This window comes from Trichomycterus rosablanca, chromosome 14, assembly GCF_030014385.1.
Source record: "Trichomycterus rosablanca isolate fTriRos1 chromosome 14, fTriRos1.hap1, whole genome shotgun sequence".
NCBI classification, from domain to species: domain Eukaryota; kingdom Metazoa; phylum Chordata; class Actinopteri; order Siluriformes; family Trichomycteridae; genus Trichomycterus; species Trichomycterus rosablanca.
In genome coordinates, this window is record NC_086001.1 from 26,242,835 (window position 1) to 26,268,743 (window position 25,909).

A 25,909-nucleotide genomic window follows, 5' to 3' on the forward strand; every position below is an offset into this window, starting at 1 on the left:
AAAAAAAAAAGTTGTTTTCAAAGGCATCTCCTGTCGTGTAATGTAAATTACAAATATATTGTCTGGCCCTGTATTAATGTTAAGTGTACTATAGGGCGCAGGGAGCGAGTGTGTAGGGAAGATGTTGGAATGACGGTTTCCGGCTGAGCTTGTGTGACATTAAAAGTAAAACCCCGTTAAAGTAAACCCCTCGTTAACCGTTTGGACTTTATACATTATTTTATGTATATGTCGCCACAACATTTACATTAATATTTTCTTTTACTGTATAGAACTCAGTTCTGTAATACAGGCAGAACTAATCGTTCATGTTACTGTGTAACTATTACAACATTTAATGCATTTTAATCAGCGTTCTTCTTCATGCACTTTATTATTATTTAACAGCTTTATTTGTTGTTTAATTGCTGTTTGCTCCTTGTTTACTGCAGAGTTAGTTCATGCAATTTAATAATGTTTGGTTGTTTACTGGCCGACAACAAGAAATAATATAATAGAAGATAAATAAATAAATGACGTGTTGGACGTCGGGCGATCGTCCAGTATAAACTAACACGACCACGTACAACATCCAGTACAGAAATCACTCCCCATAATGTTTGTTTTTTACAGATAGAGCAAATACATGCACATCACATATACAAACACAAGAGTCAGAACAACAGACGCACCGTTACGTTATTATTACTTTCTCAACACTTAATGTGAAGTAAATACGTGCATGTCAGCGCGTACATGCGCTTGTATTGGTTTTTGAAACGAATAACGACTCGTTTTCTTGTTTTTTAACTTTGGGATTTGAAGTGAAAAACGAATGAAGGTACACGGAGCTGGAACCTTTTATCTGGACTTGTTTTCGGCGTTCTCTACAGAATACATTATTCTGCTGCTCATCTGACACTTTGAATTCGAACCATCTCCAAATAATTCCAAAAAGAGTCATTATTATTCTTTTTACTAAGCAGCTCCTCTTCGATAGCTTCGGTCATGTCTTTATCCGTCTCCATGCTATCGCTGCCTGCAGGAATTACTGCTGAAGCGGTGGGGAGGGGTGAGTTGTGTTCAGTGAGGGAGAGGGGGGGGGGGGGGGGGGGGGGGGGGGTGAACATGTGCAGAGACAAACTGGGAGAAGAGAAAGACGAACTGTCGGATCTAACTGGAACGCAACATCTATATCGATATATGCGATATTGTGTTATCTTATATCGCGTATGAAAATATATCGATATTTTATAAAATCTCGATATATCGCCCAGCCCTAATACAGCTCCATTAGCACATCTGTAACTGAACTGCGTCTTTCTGTACATGAGGAAGAAATCTATGTAGAGATCTCAAATAACATGAACCTGAAGGTATGAACTTACATTGTAGAAAAGAAAAACAAGCCAGTAGCAGCAGTGTGCACATTAAACCATTTACAGAAGGGTCTTTAAGTTTGGCTAATTGAAATAATGGCATGTTTCTGATTTGAATGAGGGGCAGTAAAAAGATCTCACACTTGTCAGAGACAACGTTTGAAGTCCAGGTTAATAGGACCTGCTAGTTAGAGAAGGATCACTTGTTTGTTAGATTATGTCCAAAAGCAGGTGTGGCCCGTACAGGGATCGAACCCACGACCTTGGCATTATTAGCACCACGCTCTAAGCAACTGAGCTAACCGGCCAGTTCATCTGTACTTTCTTTAGATCTTTGTACATAATTCTACACTAAACCCATTCAAGCAGCTGAAACGGACTTTAATAATACACATCTAAGAGGTTTTGTGGGTTCTTATATGTGTGAACTATCTAAACTATATATTTCTTAAAGTTCTTGACTGAGCTTAATGCCACCAACCAGTGACTGGAGCAGATACGACTCAGGTCCTGCACACAGTAAGTAGTGCTGATACACAGTACCAGCCTGCACACCAGAGGGGCTCCAAACGTCAAGTTTTAACCAGGGCCGGAGTTGGGCCCCTTTTTTAGCCCGGGAGTTTCATGACCAAACCCGACCCACTTTTTCCACGGAGGACAAATTTGAATAAATAAAACAGCAGCTAGCTCTTACAATGACTTTTTATTTGGTATAAGTTCAGGTGTATGTTGGTAAGTTAACAGAAAACACTTCACATAAACAAGTTTAATTCAAATTTAAATCAGATAAAGATTTAAAAGGTAAAAATATGATAAAGATGAAAAAGTATTTACATTTGTACAGGAGCAATAAGTTGAAAAAAAAATTTAAATTGCATTTGTCTTCCCAACAGAGAGGTGCTCTATTGTTAGGTTTACACTAAACACTTAAGTAGCTTCACTATTTAGTAGGCTACCTACAGCATCAAAAGCCTCCTAAGCAGTGCACTTTATTAATAATGGTGTCATTGTCTATAGACATGAGACATGGCTTATCTGCTGCTCTGAGGCTAAAAAACATTTCATTAAGGGTTAGCCTGTTTTGCTGAATAACATAACATGCTTGAAGTTTTTTTTTCTTTCTTTTTTTTTTAGTTTTTAACACTTTAGCCTATATTATGATGGTGTAAAATTGATAGTGATTTAGGCTATTTGTCTTCATTTGTTAAAATAAATTAGGCTATCGTGCTGACATCTTTCTGAATGTCTGAACAATTTAACATATATCATGTATATTCTCTACGTTATATTTTACATTACAAATAACTATCTTAGTTTAAACAACTCTGTTAGACTATCCTCTACCTGTTCCTTCAGTAGTCATGGCCTCCTCGGGATCAGCAGTACAGTAGCGTCGGAACAAAAACATTCCATTAATGAGTTAGGCTATGTAATATATTACACTTCAAATTATGTTTATTATTTTCAGCTTGAAACTGGATATTTGTGATTAATGGTGTGTACTGGGTTCTACAAAATAAACTGCGCTAAGTTGACTTGGCTATGTTGCGCAATACCGGCTGCATGGGGTCTGTCCTCTGGAAAACATGTCTGTTAATTTGGCACATTTGGCAGCATCTTCTTCCATTGCTTTTCTTTTTTTTAACCTGGTCTTTTCGGCTCCACCTGGCCTCTTCCTGCCCACCACCGACTGATGGTTTGCGCTATTCTGTTGCTATTGCTAAATATTTACTTTTACCGGCGCTCCAGAAAAGATGCCTCATGGGCCAAACCAACTTAAACATTTGGGAGGGGGGGTATTCCCTCAGATGGTAGAACCCATCTAATCTACAGTACTGCGATGTAGGGGCTGCGCTGTCAGATGAATGGAGAATGAATGCAAGAAGAAGATTAGATAAGTGACAGATAAATGTCAAAATTATTTTTCCCAACCGGCCCAAACTCGAGATTGACATGAGCCGGCCCATCGGGAATCCTCCCGAATCTCCCAGTTGGCCACTCCGGGCTTGGATCAGACCATCAGAGAGATGTAGGTTTAATTCACTAACATCACGACCAGATTAAGAACTAATTCACAGTTTACAAACAAACACAATTCAGAATAAGCAACAGACACAGAGTTAGGCTGCGTCCGAAATCGCACACTTACTGAGTACGTACTAGATAGACTTTCAGTACAGAAGTGTGCAGTATGCACACAACACCCGTACCTACTACGTCCGCCATCTTACCAACTTCAAGTGACCATAGTTACAGACCGCATGCTCATTTCAAACTCCACTCGCCAAAATTTTGGGTATTTATCGTCTTTATTTGCGCCACTTACTGATTAATCTATAGTCATGTATCCCGACTCCACACTGAGACGGCAGAGAGTAGTAAATCACAGAAGAGAACTAAGAAAGTTATTGATTTTTTACCTCAGAAATAATGTAAGTACTGCTAACCTCTTTAGCAACAGTATACTACATTACCATGATTAAATTAATACAATGAAAATAAATGACAAAATGATAGATCTGACACATATTAATAATTACAGTAGAATAATTTTTTTTTCGAAAATCGTCTGTGCACGACATTGTGTACAAAATGAGTAGGGCTGTCAGAGGGCTCGTCAGGAGGATCATCACCCTACCAACTGGTGATGAACTACAGTGTGTAGGAGCTGGGTTTGCCCACTTGGCCGGATCCGAATGTTTTAGAGTGGCAGTTGGTGCTACTGATGGGTGCCACATTCGAATAAAACCCCCATCTGCCAGCGCACAGTGCTACCTAAACAGGAAGCTGTTCCACTTAATTCAGCTTCAAGCCATCTGTGACCACCTGGGGAAGTTCTGAGATATTTTTGTTGGTTACCCTGGGTCGATTCATGATGCAAGGGTACTAAAGAACAGCCCTGTGTATAAAGAGGGCTTATACCCACCTGCAGGACGATACATTTTTGGGGATGGGGGTTATCCCTGCATTAATACACCCATCCGGCTCCTGACCCCCTATCGAGAGCCTGTGCAGAACCCTGTACAGGCTCGTTTTAACAGCAAACTGTCCAAGGCCAGGAATGTGGTGGAAAGTGCTTTTGGAATGATGAAGACAAGATGGCGTTCCATTTTCTTTAAAGCCCTTGAGGTGAGCCCTGTCTTCGCCCCGGAGGTTGTTGCTTGCTGTGCGGTGCTCCACAACCTCTGTATCACTCATGGAGACATCATTGAGCCAGAATTAACAAAGGTGCATGTTGACCAACCAGAGCCTGTAATAAATGACATTACATCAGGTGAAGATGGAAGAAAGCATCTGGCTGCAGCTGTCACAGCACCACAGCACAGCATACCAGCTCTTTATGAGCATGACTATGTTTAGAAAAATGTTTTGTTAATAGGTTCATGTTATTTGTTTTTACATTTTGTTCTACAGTTCTTGATTGTCTCTTAACATTAACAGTTTATGCATTATTTAAAAGTAAAACTTGAATATTTTTTTAATTACAATTTCTAATTTTTCCAGTTTTTCTATTTTTAATTAAGGTTAAATGAAAAAGAAAATCCTTTATTTCCATTATTTGCCAACAGATTTTCTCACAACATACAATAATACTACAACACTTTTTGATTTTCAACTATTTATTTTTTCATTAGAATCTCTAAGATTTTAATAAACCTTTCCTCTCTCACTCTTGCCTCCCTAGCTCTCCTTTCCTCCCTCATTCTTGCTTCCTGGTCTCTCCTCTCCTCTCTCTCTCGCGTCTCTCGCTCTCGCTTTTCCTCTCTCTGGCGTGCCTCTTGCTCTGTCTTCTCCTCTCGTTCTATTCTTTCCCTTTCTCTTCTTTCCTCCCTCTCCTCAGCCTCTCTCCATCTTCTCTCCTCGTTCTCTGCTGCTTCTATCTCCCTCTCATTTTCCCTTTCTTCCATCTCCCTCAGATACGCAACTAAATCTTTCTCCCTCCGTCTCTTGTTGGCTGGGGTTTCCATGCTTCTCGAGGATGGTGAAGCTATAGCAGCATCCTGGCCAGATGAGGAAATAAGGGTCAGTGGGCTAATTGATGGTCTCCCACCTATTGCCTCATCCATATCCACATACCATTTCCAGGATGCTGTTGTTGCTTCACCACCCTCTGTACTTACCCCAGTAGGTGGACACTTAAGTTCCTACAAGATTCATAAACTTAACTTGTATTACAAATCTTTTCTGATATTTTTACTGAAGATCTTACCAACAAACGAAGCTTACTTTGTATTTTTGTTTGAGGTTCTCCCACTTCTTCTTCACATAAGTGGGAGTCACCGTCCCCTGCATTTGGTTCTCCAACACAAAGGCTCTACAATATAATGCACATAACAGTTATTAATGTATATAGCATACACTACTTCAAAAAAAGTTTGGTCATTAAACGTTTTTAATGCTTTGAAAAAGTTAGCAAAACTTGAATACTAAAACTTGTCTTTATACCACCCTTTGTAATTATTATTATGCATAAGATGTAACACAAGTTTTGTTACGTCAAAGAAACAGTTACTTACTCAAACCCTCGAACCGCTGCATTCTGTTTTCCAGTGAAGAGGGCCTGGTTGACCACTCTCCACCGGATAAGATTTTTAGTGTCTTCATCAGACCCTGAAATATCAAACATTAGTTTTAGAAGAGATTTCTAATGTGACTGTGTAGCAACATTACAACAATCATGAATATTTAGCCTCAACAACCCCAAAGCTAGATATAGCTACCTTCCTAAAGATAGTTTAGGATAGCCCATCCCTAGCATTACAGATAAAATTAAATGAATCTATAGATAGATCATTTATTACAGCAGCTCAATATACAGTATATTAATGCAAAGTATTATAGCAAGCAAGTATTAAAGTATGCAAGTATTAAAATACAAAAGTATTAAGTACACATGGAATGTTGTACAACACTATGTAGTTAAATACATTGAATAAAAAGTAGTATATCGCCCTAACAGAATGACAAAGTTTGAAACCCAGGTCAATAGGACCTGCTAGTTAGAGAAGGCTGACTTGTTTGTTTAAATCCAAGAGGAGACGAAGGATCGAACCCACAACCTTGGCGTTATTAGCACCACGCTCTTACCAACTGAGCTAACCAGCCGGATAATCTGTTCTCTCTTTAGATCTTGGAACATAATTCTACACTAACTCCATTCAACCAGCTGCATGGCAGCACAAACCATTTGAGATTCTGCACACTTTCATTGAAGATCTGTAAAAATGAGCGGCTCCTAAACTGAATTTGGTTGTTATTGTACCAGAAATGCAGCAGTTTCATGTTATTTTAATGATCTGAGATCTCAGTCCTACTTCAGACATCACTGTCTAGTCATTTCTTATGATCAGACTTTCTTAATACATCTTAAGGGTTCTAATATGTGTGAACTATCTAAACTATACTGTATTGTGGTACATTCATTCAGCCTTCATCAGTTTAGACCCGCCCACTTAACCACCAATTTGCCTCCACAGTGAGCCTGTATAGAGAGAGATTTTATTTTTTGTGTGTACCGTCCAATGAAACAGCTGTGCTGTTGATTGTGCATGTGTCTCTGTGGCACAATCGTTTAGCGCATTTGGCTGTTAACCGAAAGGTTGGTGGTTCGAGCCCACACAGGGACGAGTGCCTTTTACTGCACAACCTGCCTGATGATCAAACGAATAAACTCAGTGTATATTATCTGGAAACAGATGCTCTTCATATAGAAATATGCTTTACATTTGCTTGATGGTAATAACTCTTAGTGAAGTCTTAATGAACAATTAATTAAGTTCAGGTTGTTTTTAGTTCAACTGGGATTAACAGTAGCTAAACTTCCTAAAACCCAGAATCCTACATTCATTCCACAAGGTTCACAAAATACATGATTTAATGAGTGAAAACTTGATGTTTGGAGCTCCTCTGGTGTGCAGGCTGGTACTGTGTATCAGCACTACTTACTGTGTGCAGGACCTGAGTCGTATCTGCTCCAGTCACTGGTTGGTGGCATTAAGCTCAGTCAAGAACTTTAAGAAATATATAGTTTAGATAGTTCACACATACAGTGGGGCCAAAAAGTATTTAGTCAGCCACTGATTGTGCAGGTTCTCCTACTTAGAAAGATGAGAGAGGTCTGTAATTTTCATCATAGGTACACTTCAACTATGAGAGACAAAATTAGAAAAAAAATCCAGGAAATCACATTGTAGGATTTTTAAAGAATTTATTTGTAAATTATGGTGGAAAATAAGTATTTGGTCAATAACAAAAGTTCAACTCAATACTTTGTAACATAACCTTTGTTGGCAATGCCAGAGGTCAAACGTTTCCTGTAAGTCTTCACCAGGTTTGCACACACTGTAGCTAATATTTTGGCCCATTCCTCCATGCAGATCTCCTCTAGAGCAGTGATGTTTTGGGGCTGTCGCTGGGCAACACGGACTCCACAAATTTTCTATGCGGTTGAGGTCTGGAGACTGGCTAGGTCACTCCCGGACATAAATTGCTTTTTACGGAGCCACTCCTTCGTTGCCCGAGCGGTGTGTTTGGGATCATTGTCATGCTGGAAGACCTAGCCACGTTCCATCTTCAATGCTCTCACTGATGGAAGGAGGTTTTGGCTTAAAATCTCACGATACATGGCCCCGTTCATTCTTCCCTTAACACGGATCAGTCGTCCTGTCCCCTTTGCAGAAAAACAGCCCCAAAGCATGATGTTTCCACCCCCATGCTTCACAGTAGGTATGGTGTTCTTGGGTTTTTCTTCTTCCTCCAAACACGACGAGTTGAGTTTTTACCAAAAAGTTCCATTTTGGTTTCATCTGACCACATGATATTCTCCCAATCCTCTTCTGGATCATCCATATGCTCTCTGGCAAACTTCAGATGGGCCTGGACATGTACTGGCTTAAGCAGGGGGACACGCCTGGCACTGCAGGATTTGAGTCCCTCTCGGCGTAGTGTGTTACTGATGGTAGCCTTTGTTACTTTGGTCCCAACTCTCTGCAGGTCATTCATCAGGTCCCTCCGTGTAGTTCTGGGATTTTTGCTCACCGTTCTCATGATCATTTTGACCCCACGGGATGAGATCTTGACCCCAAGGGAGATTATCAATGGTCTTGTATGTCTTCCATTTTCTTACAGTTGCTCCCACAGTTGATTTATTCACACCAACCTGCTTGCCTATTGTAGATTTACTCTTTCCAGCCTGGTGCAGGTCTACAATTTTCTTCCTGGTGTCCTTCGACAGCTCTTTGGTCTTGGCCATGGTTGAGTTTGGAGTCTGACTGTTTGAGGCTGTGGACAGGTGTCTTTTATACAGATAACGAGGTCAAACAGGTGCCATTAATACAGGTAACGAGTGGAGGACAGAAGAGCTTCTTAAAGAAGAAGTTACAGGTCTGTGAGAGCCAGAAATCTTGCTTGTTTGTGGGTGACCAAATACTTATTTTCCACCATAATTTACAAATAAATTCTTTAAAAATCCTACAATGTGATTTCTAGTATTTTTTTTCTCATTTTGTCTCTCATAGTTGAAGTGTACCTATGATGAAAATTACAGACCTCTCTCATCTTTCTAAGTAGGAGAACCTGCACAATCAGTGGCTGACTAAATACTTTTTGACCCCACTGTATAAGAACCCACAAAACCTCTTAGATGTGTATTAAGAAAGTCAGTTTCAGCTGCTTGAATGGAGTTAGTGTTGAATTATGTACAAAGATTAAAAGTGACTAAATGAAATGGCCGGTTAGCTCAGTTGGTTAGAGCGTGGTGCTAATAACGCCAAGGTCGCGGTTCGATCCCCGTACGGGCCACACCCACTTTTGTACTTAAACTAACAAACAAGTGAACCTTCTCTAACTAGCAGGTTCTATTGACCTGGGCTTCAAACGTTGTCTCTGACAAGTGTGAGATCTTTTTACTGCCCCTCTCATTCAAATCAGAAACATGCCATTATTTCAATTTGCCAAACTTAATGACCCTTCTGTAAATGGTTTAATGTGCTCACTGCTGCTACTGGCTTGTTTTTCTTTTCTACAGTTTAAGTTCATACCTTCAGGTTCATGTTATTTGAGATCTCTACATAGATTTCTTTCTCATGTGCAGTTCAGTTTGAGAAGCGCACAGCGGGAGACCGAGTGAGTCTGCGCGTTCAAATGAATTAAATGAGTCGATTCTTTAATCTGGTTCTTTAAGTCGAACGACAGGAATAGACTCGAAAGAGTCGATTCACTAAGTTGATAGTACTCAGCAATGAGCTGTTAGAAGCTGAAGGAATCGATTCTTTTTGATGAAGTCAACATTTTATATGTTGTAAAATGTGATTCTTTACCTTTACCAGAGCAGCCTTTTACACACTTGCAAATTGACTTTACACACATGCCATCTTGTGGACAGTTTAAGTATTTACTTGTCATTGTGGATAGATTTTCCAAATGGGTTGAAGCCTTTCCCACTGCTACAGAAAAGGCTGAGACTGTGGTGAAAATATTGACACAGGAAATCTTTCCTAGATATGGACTTCCTATATGTATTGACAGTGACCAGGGTACTCCATTTACTTCTAGGGTTACTCAGAAGTTATGTAAATACCTGCAGGTCAATTGGCATTTTCACATTCCTTATTATCCTCAATCATCTGGAATGGTAGAAAGAATGAACCGGACTATTAAAGAAAGATTAACTAAGGCCATGTTAGAGACAGGTAAGAATTGGGTTGATTTGTTACCTGCTGTGTTAGCTAGAAATCAGAATGACGCCAAGTTCAACCACTAAACTCTCTCCATTCAAGGTCATCTTTGGCAAACCATTTCCTTGTCTGTTGGTAAAGGGAACTAACAAACTTTTCTCTGCAGATGACTTGCATATGCTGACTATGCTGCAGCGTTAGTTGAAAAATTGTCTAATATACATACTAAAGTTTCTGTCTCTCTGCCTATTCCATCAGATAACCCAACACACCCATATCAACATGGTGATTTAGTTTTAGTGAAGTCTCTAAATCCTAGGAAGGTTGGAGAAGCTGCTTTTGGGCCGCCTACTACCGTGCTTGCTGTGACGCGGACAGGGGTTTTGACAGGATTCACAGCCTCAGTGAATACTCACGTTAATACCTCATGCCTTGTTTGTCACGCTCTTTCCCAAGATTGGGAAGCTGTTCCTTTAAACTCTTCCTTTCTAAGACAATATCAGTCACAGTCCCACACTTGTTTGGTACCTCCAGAGGTCTTGTTTCTGCTAAACCTAAATAATGCTTTATTTAATACTGACTTTTTATTTTTAGTAATACTCTAAGTGATTTCACTAATCCATTCACCCCTGATACTTTTACTGGGCTTTTTCATGTAAGGATCAGTGTGCCTGTGTGCTCAACCTGGCATAGTTACTATAAATGGCACAAAATATAGACGTCGCCTTATAGGCCACACTTTATGTGCAGTGAATGTTACAATCTTAGGTCCTTAGGTGGGCCTGGGTAACTAATGCTTCAGGCAAGATAACTGGAGCTCCTATTGTAGAGGTTCCCCCAGCCTTTAGAATCTCCACTGCCATGTGGGTTTGTGGAACTAATGCCCACTTACGGCTCCCCACAAGGACTCACAAAGGTATTGTCTGGCATTTATGGCATGGATGGTGCACCCCTGCTGTGGTGATGCCAGGGGTCTCTGTATACCGTGCTATTAAAGTTATACCCCATATACCCCATAAAGTTAAACGTTCGACAGAAAGCATGCCTTCAGGTTTCAATGGTTACCGCCTCACTGATCCTTGAACAACTCCAGGTGAAAGGATAGTCCTATCAATCTTTCCAAATATAGGTATCACCTGGACAGTGCGCAAAATTAATGCTGTGGCATGACAGGTCCTCACTCTTGCTAACCAGACAGAGCAGGCCCTTACCCTAATTAATGAAGAAATGAGCTCCCTTAGGCAAGCTATTCTACAAAATAGATTGGCCCTAGATTTACTCCTTGCAGAGAAAGGAGGTGTATGTAAAGTCCTGAATTCCTCATGTTGTTTTTAAGTGCCTGATTATCATCAAAATGTTTTCGATATTATTACACATATGAAGGACTCTATTTCTGTTCCAGTCCTTGCTGATGACTCTTGGTATAAATGGTTCACTAATCTATTTGGAGGCTCGGGTCCTTGGATTTTTTCCTCCTTCATACCCATTCTGCTAATCATACTGTGTATTCTCCTATTTGGACCCTGCCTTCTACACTGTATCCAAAACTCTGTTATGAATCTCATTCCCAGGCCCAGAAACAATTTTATTATTTAGATCAGGCCTTTTGGGCCTGAAAAAGGGGAACTGATAGATAGAATAAAAAAGTGTTCATAAACTTTTGACATTTGTCCTTCTCCTTTGACCTCTGTGTTGCAACAGAGTTACACATCCCAGCAATAGTTAACCATAACACCTATTTATATAGGTTTTTTGTGTGTTCTCTAATCCCAGCTCCCTAACCATTAACTTAGCTTCGGGCTATCTCACCATTAAAATTCAACTAAGTTTAGGCATAGGCTCACATTTCTCATGCAGACACAGACTATATAAGCCTGCTTCATATACCTAATAAATTGGAAGACTTATTATAAGTGTGTGTGTGTTTAAGTCTCTCCCAGTGTACACTTAAGAATTCAAAGGCTTGTTTTCTCATATTCAGTAAACGACACTGGAGTAGAAGATCTGAGCAGCAAGATTTTCTTCAAAAGAACTTGATGTTCTAACAGGGTCTGAAACAACTACCCAGATATTTAAACGGCTTAATCCAAGCTACAATCCCTGTGTAGCAGTAAAATGCTGCTGTGGAATTACAGCTTTGATGTATTTAGTTCTCTTGTGCTGTCCTATAGCCGTTGTTTTTTTTAGCCAGGTGAGGTTTACAAAAGAAAAAACTTGTGATTGGGTCTTTAACGGCCAAGTGTTTGTTTCAAGGAGCATTTTGTCTGTGACTTTAAAAACAAAGCACGAATAAGACACACTCTGGGAATGAGCTGTGAGATTTGGTTTCCGAGAGCGACGCCTTAGCCCATGGCAGTGGTAGCAAAGCAAAGAAAGGTCACACACTGAAAAATGTCCCTGTGCAAAAGTAACAAATGGATGCAGGGGATTGAACCCTGGACCTCATACATGCAAAGCATGCTCTCTACCACTGAGTTACATTTCCTTTTGTGACATGGCAGGATTGCTGTGGCTCGATAGCGCTATTGTAGAGAATAAGACCGCCAGGCAAGACATGGTCCCTAATTAAAAGCTACTAAATGGAGATGCTGGGCTTGAACCCAGGACCTCACACATGCAAAGCACACGCTCTCCCACTGAGCTACATCCTTGACTTGTGTTTCCTAGGGTAAACCTCCAACAGGTATGAGAGTCTTTGCAAAAAGAGAAGCAGAACCAGGAGCAGGAATCTCTAGCCTCTGTCAAGTGAGGGATTGCAGATTTAACAGCACACTTGGTCATGTTTTAAAACGAGAGCATGCAAGTTAAAGGCACGAACGGGGATTGAACCCGTGATCTTCGGTTTACAAGACCGACGCCTTACCACTTGGCCATCGCGCCTCTCCAGGTAGTTGGCAGAAAGTTGAAAAAAAAAATTTGTGCAAAAGTAACAACTGGAAGCTGAGCACATTCTTAAAGTTCAAGAGCAACAAGCAGAATGCCAGCTTGATAGTGACCGTTCTTAAAGCCATCGGCTTCAGAAGCACACTTGAAGCTTTTTTCTAGCAGAGTGAAACAACAAGCTACTGGAGATGCAGGGGATTGAACCGTGGGCCTCATGCATGCGAAGCATGCTCTCTAACACTGAGCTACATTCCCCCGGAACAGGCATCAATGCAGGTACAGGACTCTTTGCAAAAACTAAAAGAGACCCATGACCAGGTATGTTCAGCCTCTAGCAGGCAGGGGATTGAAAATTTAAAGGCACACTTGCAGAGTAATCTGTGGTAGCTGTTAAGAATTAGCTCTGCAAGCCAGTTGGCTCCAAAACACATTAAACACTCAGTTAACAAGCTGCACTGTGTCAATAAAGCAAATGGAAAGGCTGGCCAAAAATCACCAAACCCCTGGCCCTTTTGCCCAATTAGTTAGGTAAAGATTAAAACTGATTTGTGAATGGGTCTGGAACAACTACCCGGATATTTGAACGGTTTAATCTAAGCTACAATCCCTGTGTAGCAGTAAGATGCTGCTGTGGAATTACAGCTTTGATGTGTTAGGTAAGTTCTCTTGTGCTGTCCTATAGCCGTTGATCTTTTTAGCCAGGTGAAGTTTACAAAAGAAAACACTTGTGATTGGGTCTTTAACGGCCAAGTGTTTGTTTCAAGGAGCGTTTTGTCTGTGACTTTAAAAACAAAGCACGAATAAGACACACTCTGGGAATGAGCCGTGAGCTTTGGTTTCCTAGAGCGACGCCTTAGCCCAAGGCCATGGCAGCACAGCAAAGAAAGGTCACACACTGAAAAATGTCCCTGTGCACGAGTAAACACTGGAATGTGTGCTTAAAAGTGCTAATTCTTAAAGCTATCGGGTGTGGAAGCAAACTTGAATTTGTTTCAAGTGAGTGAAACAACAAGCTGGAGATGCAGGGGATTGAACCCTGGACCTCATACATGCAAAGCATGCGCTCTACCACTGAGCTACATCCCCTTTTCTGACACGGCAGGATTGCTGTGGCTCTATAGCTCTATTGTAGAGAATAAGCCCGACAGGCAAGACATGGTCCCTAATTAAAAGCTTCTGAATAGAGATGCTGGGGATTGAACCCAGGACCTCATACATGCAAAGCATGCACTCTACCACTGAGCTACCTCCCCAACTTGTGCTTCCAAGGGTAAACCTCCAGTGGTGTATAAAGTACCTGAAGGCCATACTTGAGTAAAAGTACAAGTATCTTACCAGAAATTTACTTAGATAGAAGTAAAAGTCACCTTTTAAAATATTACTTGAGTAAAAGTCTAAAAGTATCTGATGTTTAATGTACTTAAGTATTAAAAGTAATTTGATATTAAATGTACTTAAGTATTAAAAGTAGAAGTAAAAGTAAATGCTGTTAGTATAAACTGAAGCGGTCATTTAGAAAAATATAAGATTGTTCTTTTAAGCCTGTAAACCACCTTAACAAGCTTTTTTCTTCCTTCCATCTGAACATGATCTGTGCCAATTCGTGATTATAATCAGCTGTTCACATCACCTATTTGAAATCACGTCATTATTTAGTTGTTTTTTAACCTTATTATGAGGACTAAATTGCCCTGTTCCAACTTTTTTTAGAATGTGTTGTAGCTTAAAATGCATGTATGTGTATGTTAAGAATGAAGTTGACCAGACAAAACATGAAATATTTTGGGTTCATAAAAGATGGAATAAGAGTCGATGTAAATGTAAAAAACACTGCATCTATTTTATTTGCATTTTCTATACTGTTCCATTATTTTTTTGATTTGGGTAGTACATTCAAGTTATAGATACTATATATATCCCAATAACCTAAAACAACTGAATTTTGGCAGAATTAATTTAAAAGCAAAACTCAAGCAAGTTTAACTAAACGTGTGGCACTTTTAACCCTTTAATGATCTGCTCAACCATTAGTATAATCTAAATAGCTGGGTATAATAAGCTGTATTTAAATAATCTTTTTTGGGCTTTATCTACTCCCTGATTGGCGTGTGTTAAACGTAAAAAACATTGGTATTCTTACTTTAAGAAAACCCCATTTCTAACTTATGTGTCAACCTGAAGCAGCAGCTGAAAAATCATCCATAAAATTTTGAAAGTTGAGTTCTTGTTGAGAGCATTAAAGGGTTAAAGACGTGCTGCATGTTCCTCAGCACCATGAATGTTTCCTCTGTCAGTGTAATACAGAAGTTATCTGAGGAAATATTTGTCTGTAGGTGAGTTTTTAAAAATGATGGGACATCATGTCTGCACTGAATTAATTACAAACTAATGTAGTGAAACGTTTTATTTGTGGTTCGAATGTAATCGGTAGCTAGATTTCTGAACAATGTTAATGCTAATAATAATAATAATAATAAAAACAATGGTGCTGTGGCTTTACTTTGTTAATCATTCCTAACTTACATCAGTGTGTTAGACGGGGAGATTCTGAAATGGCGATTATTTCGTATCTTTGAGTGAACGATGCGCTTTTACAAAACGTTTGCATCTGGGCATTAATGTGTTTAAGCGCTGATGTAATTTACAAGCGCAGATTCGCCAAACCTGCTGCAGTCTGTCACACATCTCACATTGTTTAGTTAAAAAAATTCTTGTAGTTTTATTTTGTAGTAACGAGTAACGAATTCGCATACAGCAAATGTATCGGAGTAAAAGTACACAATTTCTTTAGGAAATGTAGTGGAGTAAAAGTGAAAGTTGCCGAATTTTTTTATACTCCAGTAAAGTACAGATACTCCAAAAACTACTTAAGTACTGCAACGAAGTATTATTACTTAGTTACTATACACCACTGTAAACCTCCAACAGGTACGAGAGTCTTTGCAAAAAGAGAAGCAAAACCAGGAGCAGGAATCTCTAGCCTCTGTCAAGTGAGGGATTGCAGATTTAACAGCACACTTGCATAGTCTTCTGTGGTAGCGGTTAAGAACTGGCTCTCTGAACCGGTTGGCTCCAAAAGACATTAAACACTCGGTTAACAAGCTCCATCATGTCATGCAAGCCAATAGAAAGTCCAATCCAAAACTCATCTAACTCCTGTACCTTTGCTCAGTCAGCTGGGTGAAATTTAAAACAAGCTTGTGATTGAGTCTGACTAAGTACCTGGATATTTCAAGGGATTGTGACACTCTGGAGCTCATACAGGCACGACATGCAGTACCTCTAAGCTGCCATCCCTATGTAGAGGAAATGTGCTGGTGTGGAAGCACAGCATTAATGTGGTAAATAAGACCTGCAAGGGAAAATAGGAAAGGAGTTGTGTTTCTCAAATTAGCCTAGGGGGAATGTGAACTAGAGCATATTGGTAATGTTTTAAAATGAGAACATGCACGTTAAAAGCACGAACGGGAACTGAACCCGTGATCTTCGGTTTACAAGACCGACGCCTTACCACTTGGCCATCGCACCTCTCCAGGTAGTTGGCAGAAAGTTACAGGCTTCAGAAGCACACTTGAAGCTTTTTTCTAGCAGAGTGAAACAACAAGCTACTGGAGATGCAGGGGATTGAACCCTGGACCTCATACATGCAAAGCATGCGCTCTACCACTGAGCTACAACCCCTTTTGCAACAAGGCAAAATTGCTGTGGCTCGATAGCGCTATTGTAGAGAATAAGACAGACAGGCAAGACATGGTCCCTAATTAAAAACTTTTGAATGGAGATGCTGGGGCTTGAACGCAGGACCTCACACATGCGAAACACACGCTCTACCACTGAGCTACATCCCCTTTTCTGACACAGCAGGATTGCTGTGGCTCTATAGCTCTATTGTAGAGAATAAGATCTCCAGGCAAGACATGGTCCCTAATTAAAAGCTTCGGAATGGAGATGCTGGGGATTGAACCCAGGACCTCATACATGCAAAGCATGCGCTCTACCACTGAGCTACATCCACGACTTGTGCTTCCAAGGGTAAACCTCCCGTGGTGTATAAAGTACCTGAAGGCCATACTTGAGTAAAAGTACAAGTATCTTTCCAGAAATTTACTTAGATAGAATTAAAAGTCACCTTTTAAAATATGGGTAGTACATTCAAGTTATACTGTAGATACTATATACATAATACATAATAACCTAAAACAATTGAATTTTGGCAGAATTAATTTAAAAGCAAAACTCAAGCAAGTTTAACTAAACGTGTAGCACTTTTAACCCTTTAATGATCTGCTCAACCATTAGTATAATCTAAATAGCTGGGTAAAATAAGCTGTATTTAAATAATCTTTTTTGGGCTGTAACTACTCCCTGATTGGCGTGTGTTAAACGTAAAAAACATTGGTATTCTTACTTTAAGAAAACACCATTTCTAACTTATGTGTCAACCTGAAGCAGCAGCTGAAAGATCATCCATAAAATTTTGAAAGTTGAGTTCTTGTTGAGATCATTAAAGGGTTAAAGACGTGCATGTTCCTCAGCACCATGAATGTTTCCTCTGTCAGTGTGTAATGATGTAAGGTACCCTGACACATTACCAACATGAACTGTAGTGTAAACACTCACCTGTTGTATTCTGGCACTGCTCACACTCACCAGTGGGGTCCTAAAAGAGTACTATTGGAAAACTCCTTAACTTTACTTACCTGGGTGAGTCCATCCTCTGTAGAAGGGGAGGGGTGAAGAACCTGTAAAAGAGAAGAAATGTTAGATAAGCATATGCTGTATATATTGGAAATGTTGTTACTGAATGGTTTTGAGTATTGTTTGTAACTCATAACATTTTGCCATATTTGATGCTCTGTGAACTACATATTTATTTTGTTATATATTTTGTCTTTACCTGTATGAGGTATGGTATGATCCAGGGGAGGAGCTACCTGTTTAAATACAGCTCTGGAAAAGGGGTAAGGGGTTCTTTTTTCTGGAGAAGGGCTAGAAGCTATGCTAGGCCTGTGACTTGTAAACATCAATGAATGTGACTTGTAAACATCAATGAATGTGACTTAAGTGACTTTGCAGTCACAAGTCTGTTTCCTCTGGTGGTAGAGGTTGAGTTTTCTATTTTTTTTTTTCATAGCGCGCTTGTAAATATTTTGATTGTTGTGGCCAAAAATAAAGGTGACGGGAAAAAAGAACAACTTCTGTGCTTCTGCTAATTCTTTTCAGTGCTTTCAACCATTCGCCCTACACTGAAAAAAAGAACTTGTTGGATTTACTTAATTCAATAGTGGACATTGGTTGCACACATTTGTTTTGCTTCAGCAGCAACTTAAACAATTAAGTTAAATTATCACAAGTTTTTCACATTTAATAAACATGTATATTTTGTGTTGATAACGTGTGATTGAAACATGTTATGATGAAGTGATTTGAGCTCCTAGAACACTTTAATCCGGTGCAATTTTCTCACTTTATTCCAACCCTATTCGATAACTTTTACTTAAATACTACCGGTCACGTAAATACTACATGTTATCTTCATTTTAAATGCTGATATTATATTCAAGTGTCAAATACTAAATTTTACAAATAGAGGTCTTACAACAGATTGTATTGTTCTCTTCAAAGATGGTTGCCAGTAACTCTTAGTAATCTTTCAAAACAAAATGTCTATTTTCACTGCAGTGACCATAGGTAAAGAATTGAACTAACATTACTGCTCCACTGAGATATAAATCAACAGTTAAGAAGTAATTTCTGTTTTACAGTGTTTTGACTCAGTCACAGCACAGAAGTTAGACATTTTCTTTTAGGCAACCATCTTGGAAAAACAACACAATCCCTCTGCTTAAGGCCCCTATTGTCTAGATTAAATAAAAATATTACAACTGTAAACAAATTAGTGCAATTACTGGACTGATTTAAAATGCAGACATTAGTAGCCATTAACATTCAAATAAACTATTACTACACAATAAACACTACTAGGAACACCCTGATAACTTTCTTAAACAATTATTACCCATTTTATCTCTGTTAATAATAAAAATTAGCAGTTGCATGTCAACACCTTTATTTATAAACAGAAATACACGGTCAAAAATGGCAACAATATTGTGACATAAGTTCAAAACTCTTTACTCCAATTGAATTTAACCAAACATGTCATTTCACATGGTCCTGATGGGACTAGACTGCCAAACTCTACAGCTCTTAGAGCTCATTTTTAAAGAAAAATATAAACTGAAATATAAAAGTGCTGCCTATCAGAAAACTTGTACAAAAAGGGTAAAAAGGAGGCAGGGGGAGGAATGGCCCCATCAACATGGCAGTTACAGAGTTATAAACTTTAATACAAGTTCCTAACAATGAACTCTGATTGAACCTCCAAAACATAGGAGAGCAAGTTTAAGACTTACAACTCTCACCTGGAGCTGATCAAATCACATGTGAAACAGAATAAGACAATGTAATAAAACTCTGTTTTATAACAAGTGTTCTTTATCATTAAATCTAAACACAAGATAAACAAATATATATATATATATTTATAAAATCTGAACAGTGAACTCATTGAACAGTTTTTTGTTTTGGGTTGCTGATTGTTAACCCTGAAAATTTTACCTCCAAAAAGTAGGAGAGTACTGTAAATGTGAGATTTTAATGTCTTTCATACTTTAATATAAGTTCCTAACAATGAACTCTGATTTGCTGTGCTTAGTTGGTTATTCACCTTGGAAAAACAAATAAAAATTCAACCTCCAAAACATAGGAGAGCAAGTTTGAGACTTAGAAGTACTCTCACCTAGAGCTGACCACATCACGTACAAAAGAGCAAATTTTCCTAACAGGAGCAGTTTTGTTCCAACAAATATAAAACGTTTGAGGCATTTTACAGCAAGGAGGTAGTGTTTTTCAAATGTAAACAACTAAAAAAAATGTACTTTTATGGCACATTAATCAGTGAACTCGGATTTGCTGATTGTTCATCGGAAAATTCAACCTCCAAAACGGAGAGCAAGTGTGAGATTTAAATGTCCTCTCACCTGGAGCTTACCACATCATGTACACAACAGTGAGTTTTTCTTACAGGAGCAGTTTTGTTTTCAAGTTTTGAGCTTTTCTTGAGAGCTGAGTTGCATTCAACTCCATTACCAACTTTTGAATCACCTCAAAAGTGAAGCGTAGTTGTGATGGGTATCTCATGTTCAAGGAGTAAAAAAGTCCAAACAACATGGCTACTGCAAGGGCCACGTTATCAAGGTCCTGAAGAACCACAACACCTTCAATGATGATGCCAACATCAGAAGAGTCACTGCCTGGCGTCTCTCTGGTGACGTAGATGCCCACTGTAGTTTTTTCAATTGCACTCAGTGTAGCAGCCTCAGCCATGTCCTGTTTAAAGATAAAACATTTTTTTAAGATTCCTTTTTACACTGATCTCTTTAGAATGCAGCAATTCCTTACCATTTACTTAAACCCATGTTAGCAGAACAGTCGATGGCTGTAGCCAAAGACAGCCCTTCCAATGGACCATGATATTCATGGTCCATTTCTACGAAAGAAAAAAAACCCTGACATTTATTTAATCTCAAATGAAGAGGAACCTTGAAGATTTATATTCGTTTTTGTTTGAAAGATATTAGCCCACCAGAAGCCAGACTAAGCCAATAAAATGATTTAAGATTTTCTTTTAGACTCTCAATTTGGATGGTACAAGTCTGGTACTGTTTGGGCAATGAACATTCAAGCAAAAACTAATGTTAACATTAACTTCACACTTTTTTGGAAGTTGTTTTTATGTTCCTGGATGATTTTGATCATTAACCTGGACTTGATATACTCCAGGGCCATATCTCAGTCCCAGTTATACCCTTGTCAGACAAGTCAGCCCAGTATGGGAAGATGGCGTAATTTTCTTCAAAGGGATCAAAATGGGTGGTTATTCACTTTCATACAGGGTTCCTATTGCTTAATACAAGTTAAAATTAAGACTTTAAGACCTCTCTAATGCCCCTTTAAATTAAATTTAAGACCAAATTCACAATAAGCACAAATATGAAAAACGACAATTTTAGCCAAATGTTTATTTAAACATAAAACTGGCTGTGAGAGGAATTCTGTAAACTATTTAAAAAATAAAATTTACCAATTATTTTAATATTTGAGACAAATTACAATCATCCTACTTATAAAGTGTTAACATTAAGACCTCTGAAAGACTGATTTAAGACATTTTAAGGCTAATTAAAGCCTTATTTTTGGACTGATGAATTCAATGCAATGAAAGTGAAAAATCCTCCATTTATCAATAGGGGGATATGGAGAAAAATTGGTAGGTTTGAAAATCTAATGTGACAAGTTTCACTTATTGTTTTAATCTCAGCACTGGAATTACTTTGGAATTACTAGAATTACTTTCCCAAATTAATAAAGAGGGCCTTAACAGCCCAATATAATCACAGAAATAACTGAATGCATGGTTTTACAATGTTGTATAGCCAAAATCTACTCAAAACACTCACCATGTACTCCTGCACCAAGACATCAGGACTCTCATTCAGATAGATGCAGAGTCCTTTGATGAGGGACTCCCTTCGAACATCAGTGTCATCCTTAAGAATTACAACAAAGAAAATAGAGATGTGAACTCAAATTTTCAGTAGCACAAAATAAGGTGATCAAAAGACAAAAACTTTGACTTTTCTAACCAGTCATCATATGACACTAACATCTACAAAATATAAAAACTGTACATTTGACCTGACCATTATGGACTGGACTTTTTATAATGTCCTGATGATATAAAAAAGATAAATGTCTCACAGTGGAACAGTGAATGCAAAATAAAAATGAAAGGGTTATTTCAGTGAAATCAAAAATCCATCCCTCACTCCCTCCCTCCACCATTCACCCCCTCCTACCCTCCCTTCATAACTCAGTCCCTCCCTTCCATCACTCACTCAATCTACTTTATTTATAACTGCAGGTGGATTAGATTACCAGTAATCACACACCAAGTAAGCAATGCAATGGATACAGTATACCAATCTTTCACTAAACAAATGCAATGCATATGTACTTTATGGGATGGAAGAAGTTGAAAGTTCTTACCGTCATTGTGGCAGCTATGTTTTTCAGCTTTTTGCCCGGCTCACCCGATCGCTTTGCAAACACTCTCAGCAGACTTTCAGAAAGAAAGTCAAGCTGCGACAGAAATCTTGATTGTAGAGGCATTGTTGTGATGCGCTTGAATTCCGCATTTATCTGAAACAACATGAAATTATTATTAAATGACAGTCAAAAGATTTCAAGAGACATTTCAAACATTAAAAACAACATCTGCCATATTATGGCATGCATCATGAATGGTTGGTCATCTGGGCTTTGAAATGGGAATATTTTGAAACACAAACTAATAAAGTCAACCATTACCTTTAAACATTAATGCATTTATGACAGCTAGTCAAGGCATATTTTTTTTTATTACCTCTGCTGCATAAAAAAGAGCTGACCATCTCTCTTGTACATCACTGATCATGGGATCATCATAGACAATTTCTTGTCTCCTCAATGCAAATGTTGCATCCATTTTCTTTTTAATTGTCTCTCTGTTGTTGCGCTTCTTCACATCTGACAGGAGTTCAACCCTCATCTCCTCAAGGGACTGTTCACTTTCTCCAAGAGGAAAAGAGGGGCAGTAATCCACTTCACCCCTCTTTGGTCTTTTAACATCAAAAGCAGGGGAGCATTTCTCAGCTGGTTTATGTTTTAAAGAATTCACACATACTTCGGGACACCCTACTTTTCGAAGATGTGTGCGATAGTTTGACAACTTGTATTTGAGGCTCATTTTCCATCCTGCATAGCCACTGGGTGAGCCTTTTTCTTTTAAACATGGGTGTCTCAGGATGAGTGCCTCTGCAACTTGGTCAAACTTACTGTCTGTAAGATAAACTGTGTGCTTAACTATCTCCTGGATCAAGCCCTCTAATATGTCAGACTTTAACTTTGGATCAGGAATCAACAGCATCCCATTTTCTTTGAAAGCTACATGGGCCTTCTCTAGCTTAATTTCAGCATCGTACGTGAAACGGGGAACGCAGAACAAATCTGGCCAACAAGACCGTGATGATGATGTTGACTCTGAAGATGAAAGAATGATGGTGCTATCACCAGAACTGTATGAGGTGTCATCAGGAGCGCTGCCTGAAGCAATAGATAAACTGTCTTCACCTGGATCATGAGGTTGGTAGAATGTGTATATAACTTTGATTGTTGCTTTGTCTTGTATTTCTTCCATTGAAGTTAAGTTCACAAACTCATTGCCAAAAAGCGTGTCCATAAATTGCAGCCGGAAGGGTTCCACTATTTTACATTGAGTCTTTATTTCAGTCTCCAGTTCAGCAACAGTTGAAGGCAAACCAGCAGAAATCATGACCCTCTGACTACTGTCTGGTCCAAGGATAACTCTGAAAATGGCCTGAGCTGTCATGGTCCCACTTCACTTTATGCTCTGAAAGAATAAGAAAATGTAATTAGAATCTGTTTCAAAACAAGTGGCTTTCTTAATCACCAAATCTTTCCTTGTACTGTTACAACACTAATACATTAAATAATTTTACAACATAATACTAAAGAAAGAGAAAAAGACAGTAAGTGTAAAGGAAGTTAGGTTAGTTAGTAACATGAACCAAAACACCACGTAGTGTGTCCAGGGTTTCCATGCACATTAGTGTATGACAGCAGAGACAGCAATTTTTCTTGTTATAGTTTTTTTAGATCACTGTTAACACTTTTTCATCACCCCATGGGTGCTAGATGTTGCCCATTTCATAAAAAAACAAAACAAAAACAAAACAAAAAAAAAACCAAACGTATCCCTGTGGGTTATTCAGAGGTTTAGGGGAGCACAGGACAATACCAGAGGAAGTGCTCTCCAGGCTCAAAACAGAATTGAAAAGGAGTACTGTCCAGGGTTTCCATGTGATAATTTTTCAAAAATTTCAATAACATTTCCATAAATTTTCTATTTATTTGAGTAATACTTTGAAACAAATCTTAAGTGATCATATAGAAAAGTAATGTTCATATCTTATCTGTAGAGGAGGAAATAGATGAGAGGAAAGGGTGCGAAGAAGAGTTAAGCAGAGACAAGCCAAAAAAAAAAAAGGATGAAAACTGAGGAGATTTAAATGGGAAGAGAGGCAAGAACAGATGGAACAAACCAGAAAAAACAGGAGGTTGATGAGGAAAGAGATAGAGGGACAGAAAAATGGGATAAGCAAAAAAAGAGGAAGATGATGAAAGGTGAATGAGCTGAGAGGGGAGGAGCAAAAAAGTAGGAGAGAAGAAGCAAAAGAGGAGCACAAAGAGCCAACAGCTATGCCTAAACAAAAAACAATGGTAAATTCAAATCAAATTAAATTCCAGATTTTTTTAAACTAGTTAATAGCTATAGCTGAAATTGTTTATCTGAAAGAACCCCGGACGTCCTTTTAAACACTGTATGCACCTGAGGACACTTACATTAGCTTACCTAAAGACACAGATCGATCTCTTTAAGGTCACCATTCGCACGCCTCCAACTACATAGGCAGCCAGTGGATACTCATCAACTAGTTCAGAGACTTCAACAACAGCAAGTTCTCGCACCGGACATGGAGTCAGCTGAAAAGCTCCATAATGCTCACAATACCATCCACACAGCAGTTTTAACACAAAAAATAGTCTCTGCTGCAAAATGCATATTTGATGGATTTCTCCAAATTCAGGCAAGCCACCAAAAGAACCATGTGCCACGATCATACCTGTTCTGTATTGTATTCCCTTGCTCCAAACATTTTTTGCTAGGTTTATTTCAGATGCATAAGGATTTCTCTGTTTAAAAGCTTGTGCTAACTCTTCCTTCAAAAGCTCCAATGGAACAGTGGATGCATCTGACACTTCTAGCACTGGTTTATCAATATTTGGAGATGACAGGTGGTAACCAATCATAAACTGGTGCTTCACAGCCAGAGAAAAAGGCACATTTTTAAAGCAACTGCTGTGTTTCACAATTAAAAAAAAAAAAACTGTGCTTTGCCTCAAACCTCATGGTCCAAAGTCCCACAAGAGGTCCAAAAAGCTTAATTAGCTGCGAGTAATGTTCTATGTAGTGATGTTTGGGCAGCAATTTGTTGTTTGGAAACACCTCTTGATATCTTTGTCTGTGATCTGAAACTTTGCTCTCAAGGAAAGCAATAGACTCATCACTGTGAACTGGGGCAACCACTAGCTCAGCAATGTGTTTTAGATCCAGTAGGATCTGCCATGCTGGCTCATGTTCAGGAATCTTGGGGCCAATCAAAAATGGGAGCAATCTTAATAAGCACCAATTTTCATGTGCATTGCCCCCTATGGATTTCCTGCCTGAAAGGTTTTGTGGCAAAGGATGAGGCTTATTTGTTTTGTCTGTCCCCTTGTATGGGAAATGCAAAATAGAACTGTTTAGATCATCCAAAGTGATGTACTTCTTGGATATGAGTAATGTGAGGCAATGTGATATTTCAACCGGCACAATGCCTTCAAAAAGATCATGAGCAATGTCAGGAGGGTAACCACTGAGTACATGAAAATAAGAAAGCGCTTTAGTAAAAGGACAAGCTCTTTTAACTCCAAAAACGCTACTGCCGCTATCTAGGGCTGTTTTGACATGGGTTTCATGTGTTTCTTTTTTTCTGAGACTGAAAATCCCTGACCTAACCTCATGTGATTGAATGTCTGCACTTTGTGCTGTACAAAAACGACAAATGAAGGGGCCTGTAAAGTTTTCCACAAAGCCTGCTATTCCATGTGCTCCTAAATTATCAGCAACAATAGTCTGCACTGCACCCTTCAATGATTTGTTCAGTTGTGTGACAAAAATTCCATCAACTTCTAAAGATCTCAGGTCACGTAGTAGGGGCTCTAAAACCTTTTCATAGCCAAATGACTTTACATTGTTTGTTTTGCACA

The 25,909-nt window shown here is 38.9% G+C and overlaps 2 protein-coding genes and 6 non-coding genes across 8 annotated transcripts; all 8 read right to left on the reverse strand.

Moving 5' to 3' along the window:
• Positions 1–4,978: 4,978 nt before the first annotated feature.
• Positions 4,979–6,498, reverse strand: LOC134326250 (putative uncharacterized protein DDB_G0271982). The gene is made up of 4 exons (XM_063008422.1): positions 6,447–6,498; positions 5,876–5,969; positions 5,586–5,673; positions 4,979–5,503 (listed from the first exon to the last, which is right to left on the reverse strand). Exons 1-4 carry the CDS (start codon positions 6,496–6,498, stop codon positions 4,979–4,981), a joined length of 759 nt encoding a protein of 252 aa, XP_062864492.1.
• A 6,343-nt stretch (positions 6,499–12,841) lies between these two features.
• On the reverse strand, positions 12,842–12,913 carry trnat-ugu (transfer RNA threonine (anticodon UGU)). The gene has a single exon. It is a non-coding gene; the product is annotated as a tRNA-Thr (tRNA).
• A 1,017-nt stretch (positions 12,914–13,930) lies between these two features.
• trnaa-ugc (transfer RNA alanine (anticodon UGC)) lies at positions 13,931–14,002 on the reverse strand. Its single transcript has one exon. It is a non-coding gene; the product is annotated as a tRNA-Ala (tRNA).
• A 95-nt stretch (positions 14,003–14,097) lies between these two features.
• Positions 14,098–14,169, reverse strand: trnaa-ugc (transfer RNA alanine (anticodon UGC)). The gene has a single exon. It is a non-coding gene; the product is annotated as a tRNA-Ala (tRNA).
• Positions 14,170–16,372: 2,203 nt separating this feature from the next.
• On the reverse strand, positions 16,373–16,444 carry trnat-ugu (transfer RNA threonine (anticodon UGU)). Its single transcript has one exon. It is a non-coding gene; the product is annotated as a tRNA-Thr (tRNA).
• An 81-nt stretch (positions 16,445–16,525) lies between these two features.
• trnaa-ugc (transfer RNA alanine (anticodon UGC)) lies at positions 16,526–16,597 on the reverse strand. Its single transcript has one exon. It is a non-coding gene; the product is annotated as a tRNA-Ala (tRNA).
• A 262-nt stretch (positions 16,598–16,859) lies between these two features.
• Positions 16,860–16,931, reverse strand: trnaa-ugc (transfer RNA alanine (anticodon UGC)). Its single transcript has one exon. It is a non-coding gene; the product is annotated as a tRNA-Ala (tRNA).
• A 2,059-nt stretch (positions 16,932–18,990) lies between these two features.
• Positions 18,991–23,408, reverse strand: LOC134326252 (uncharacterized). The gene is made up of 4 exons (XM_063008423.1): positions 22,404–23,408; positions 22,028–22,180; positions 21,439–21,528; positions 18,991–20,308 (listed from the first exon to the last, which is right to left on the reverse strand). Exons 1-4 carry the CDS (start codon positions 23,406–23,408, stop codon positions 20,000–20,002), a joined length of 1,557 nt encoding a protein of 518 aa, XP_062864493.1. The 3' UTR covers positions 18,991–19,999.
• Between the last annotated feature and the right edge of the window lie 2,501 nt (positions 23,409–25,909).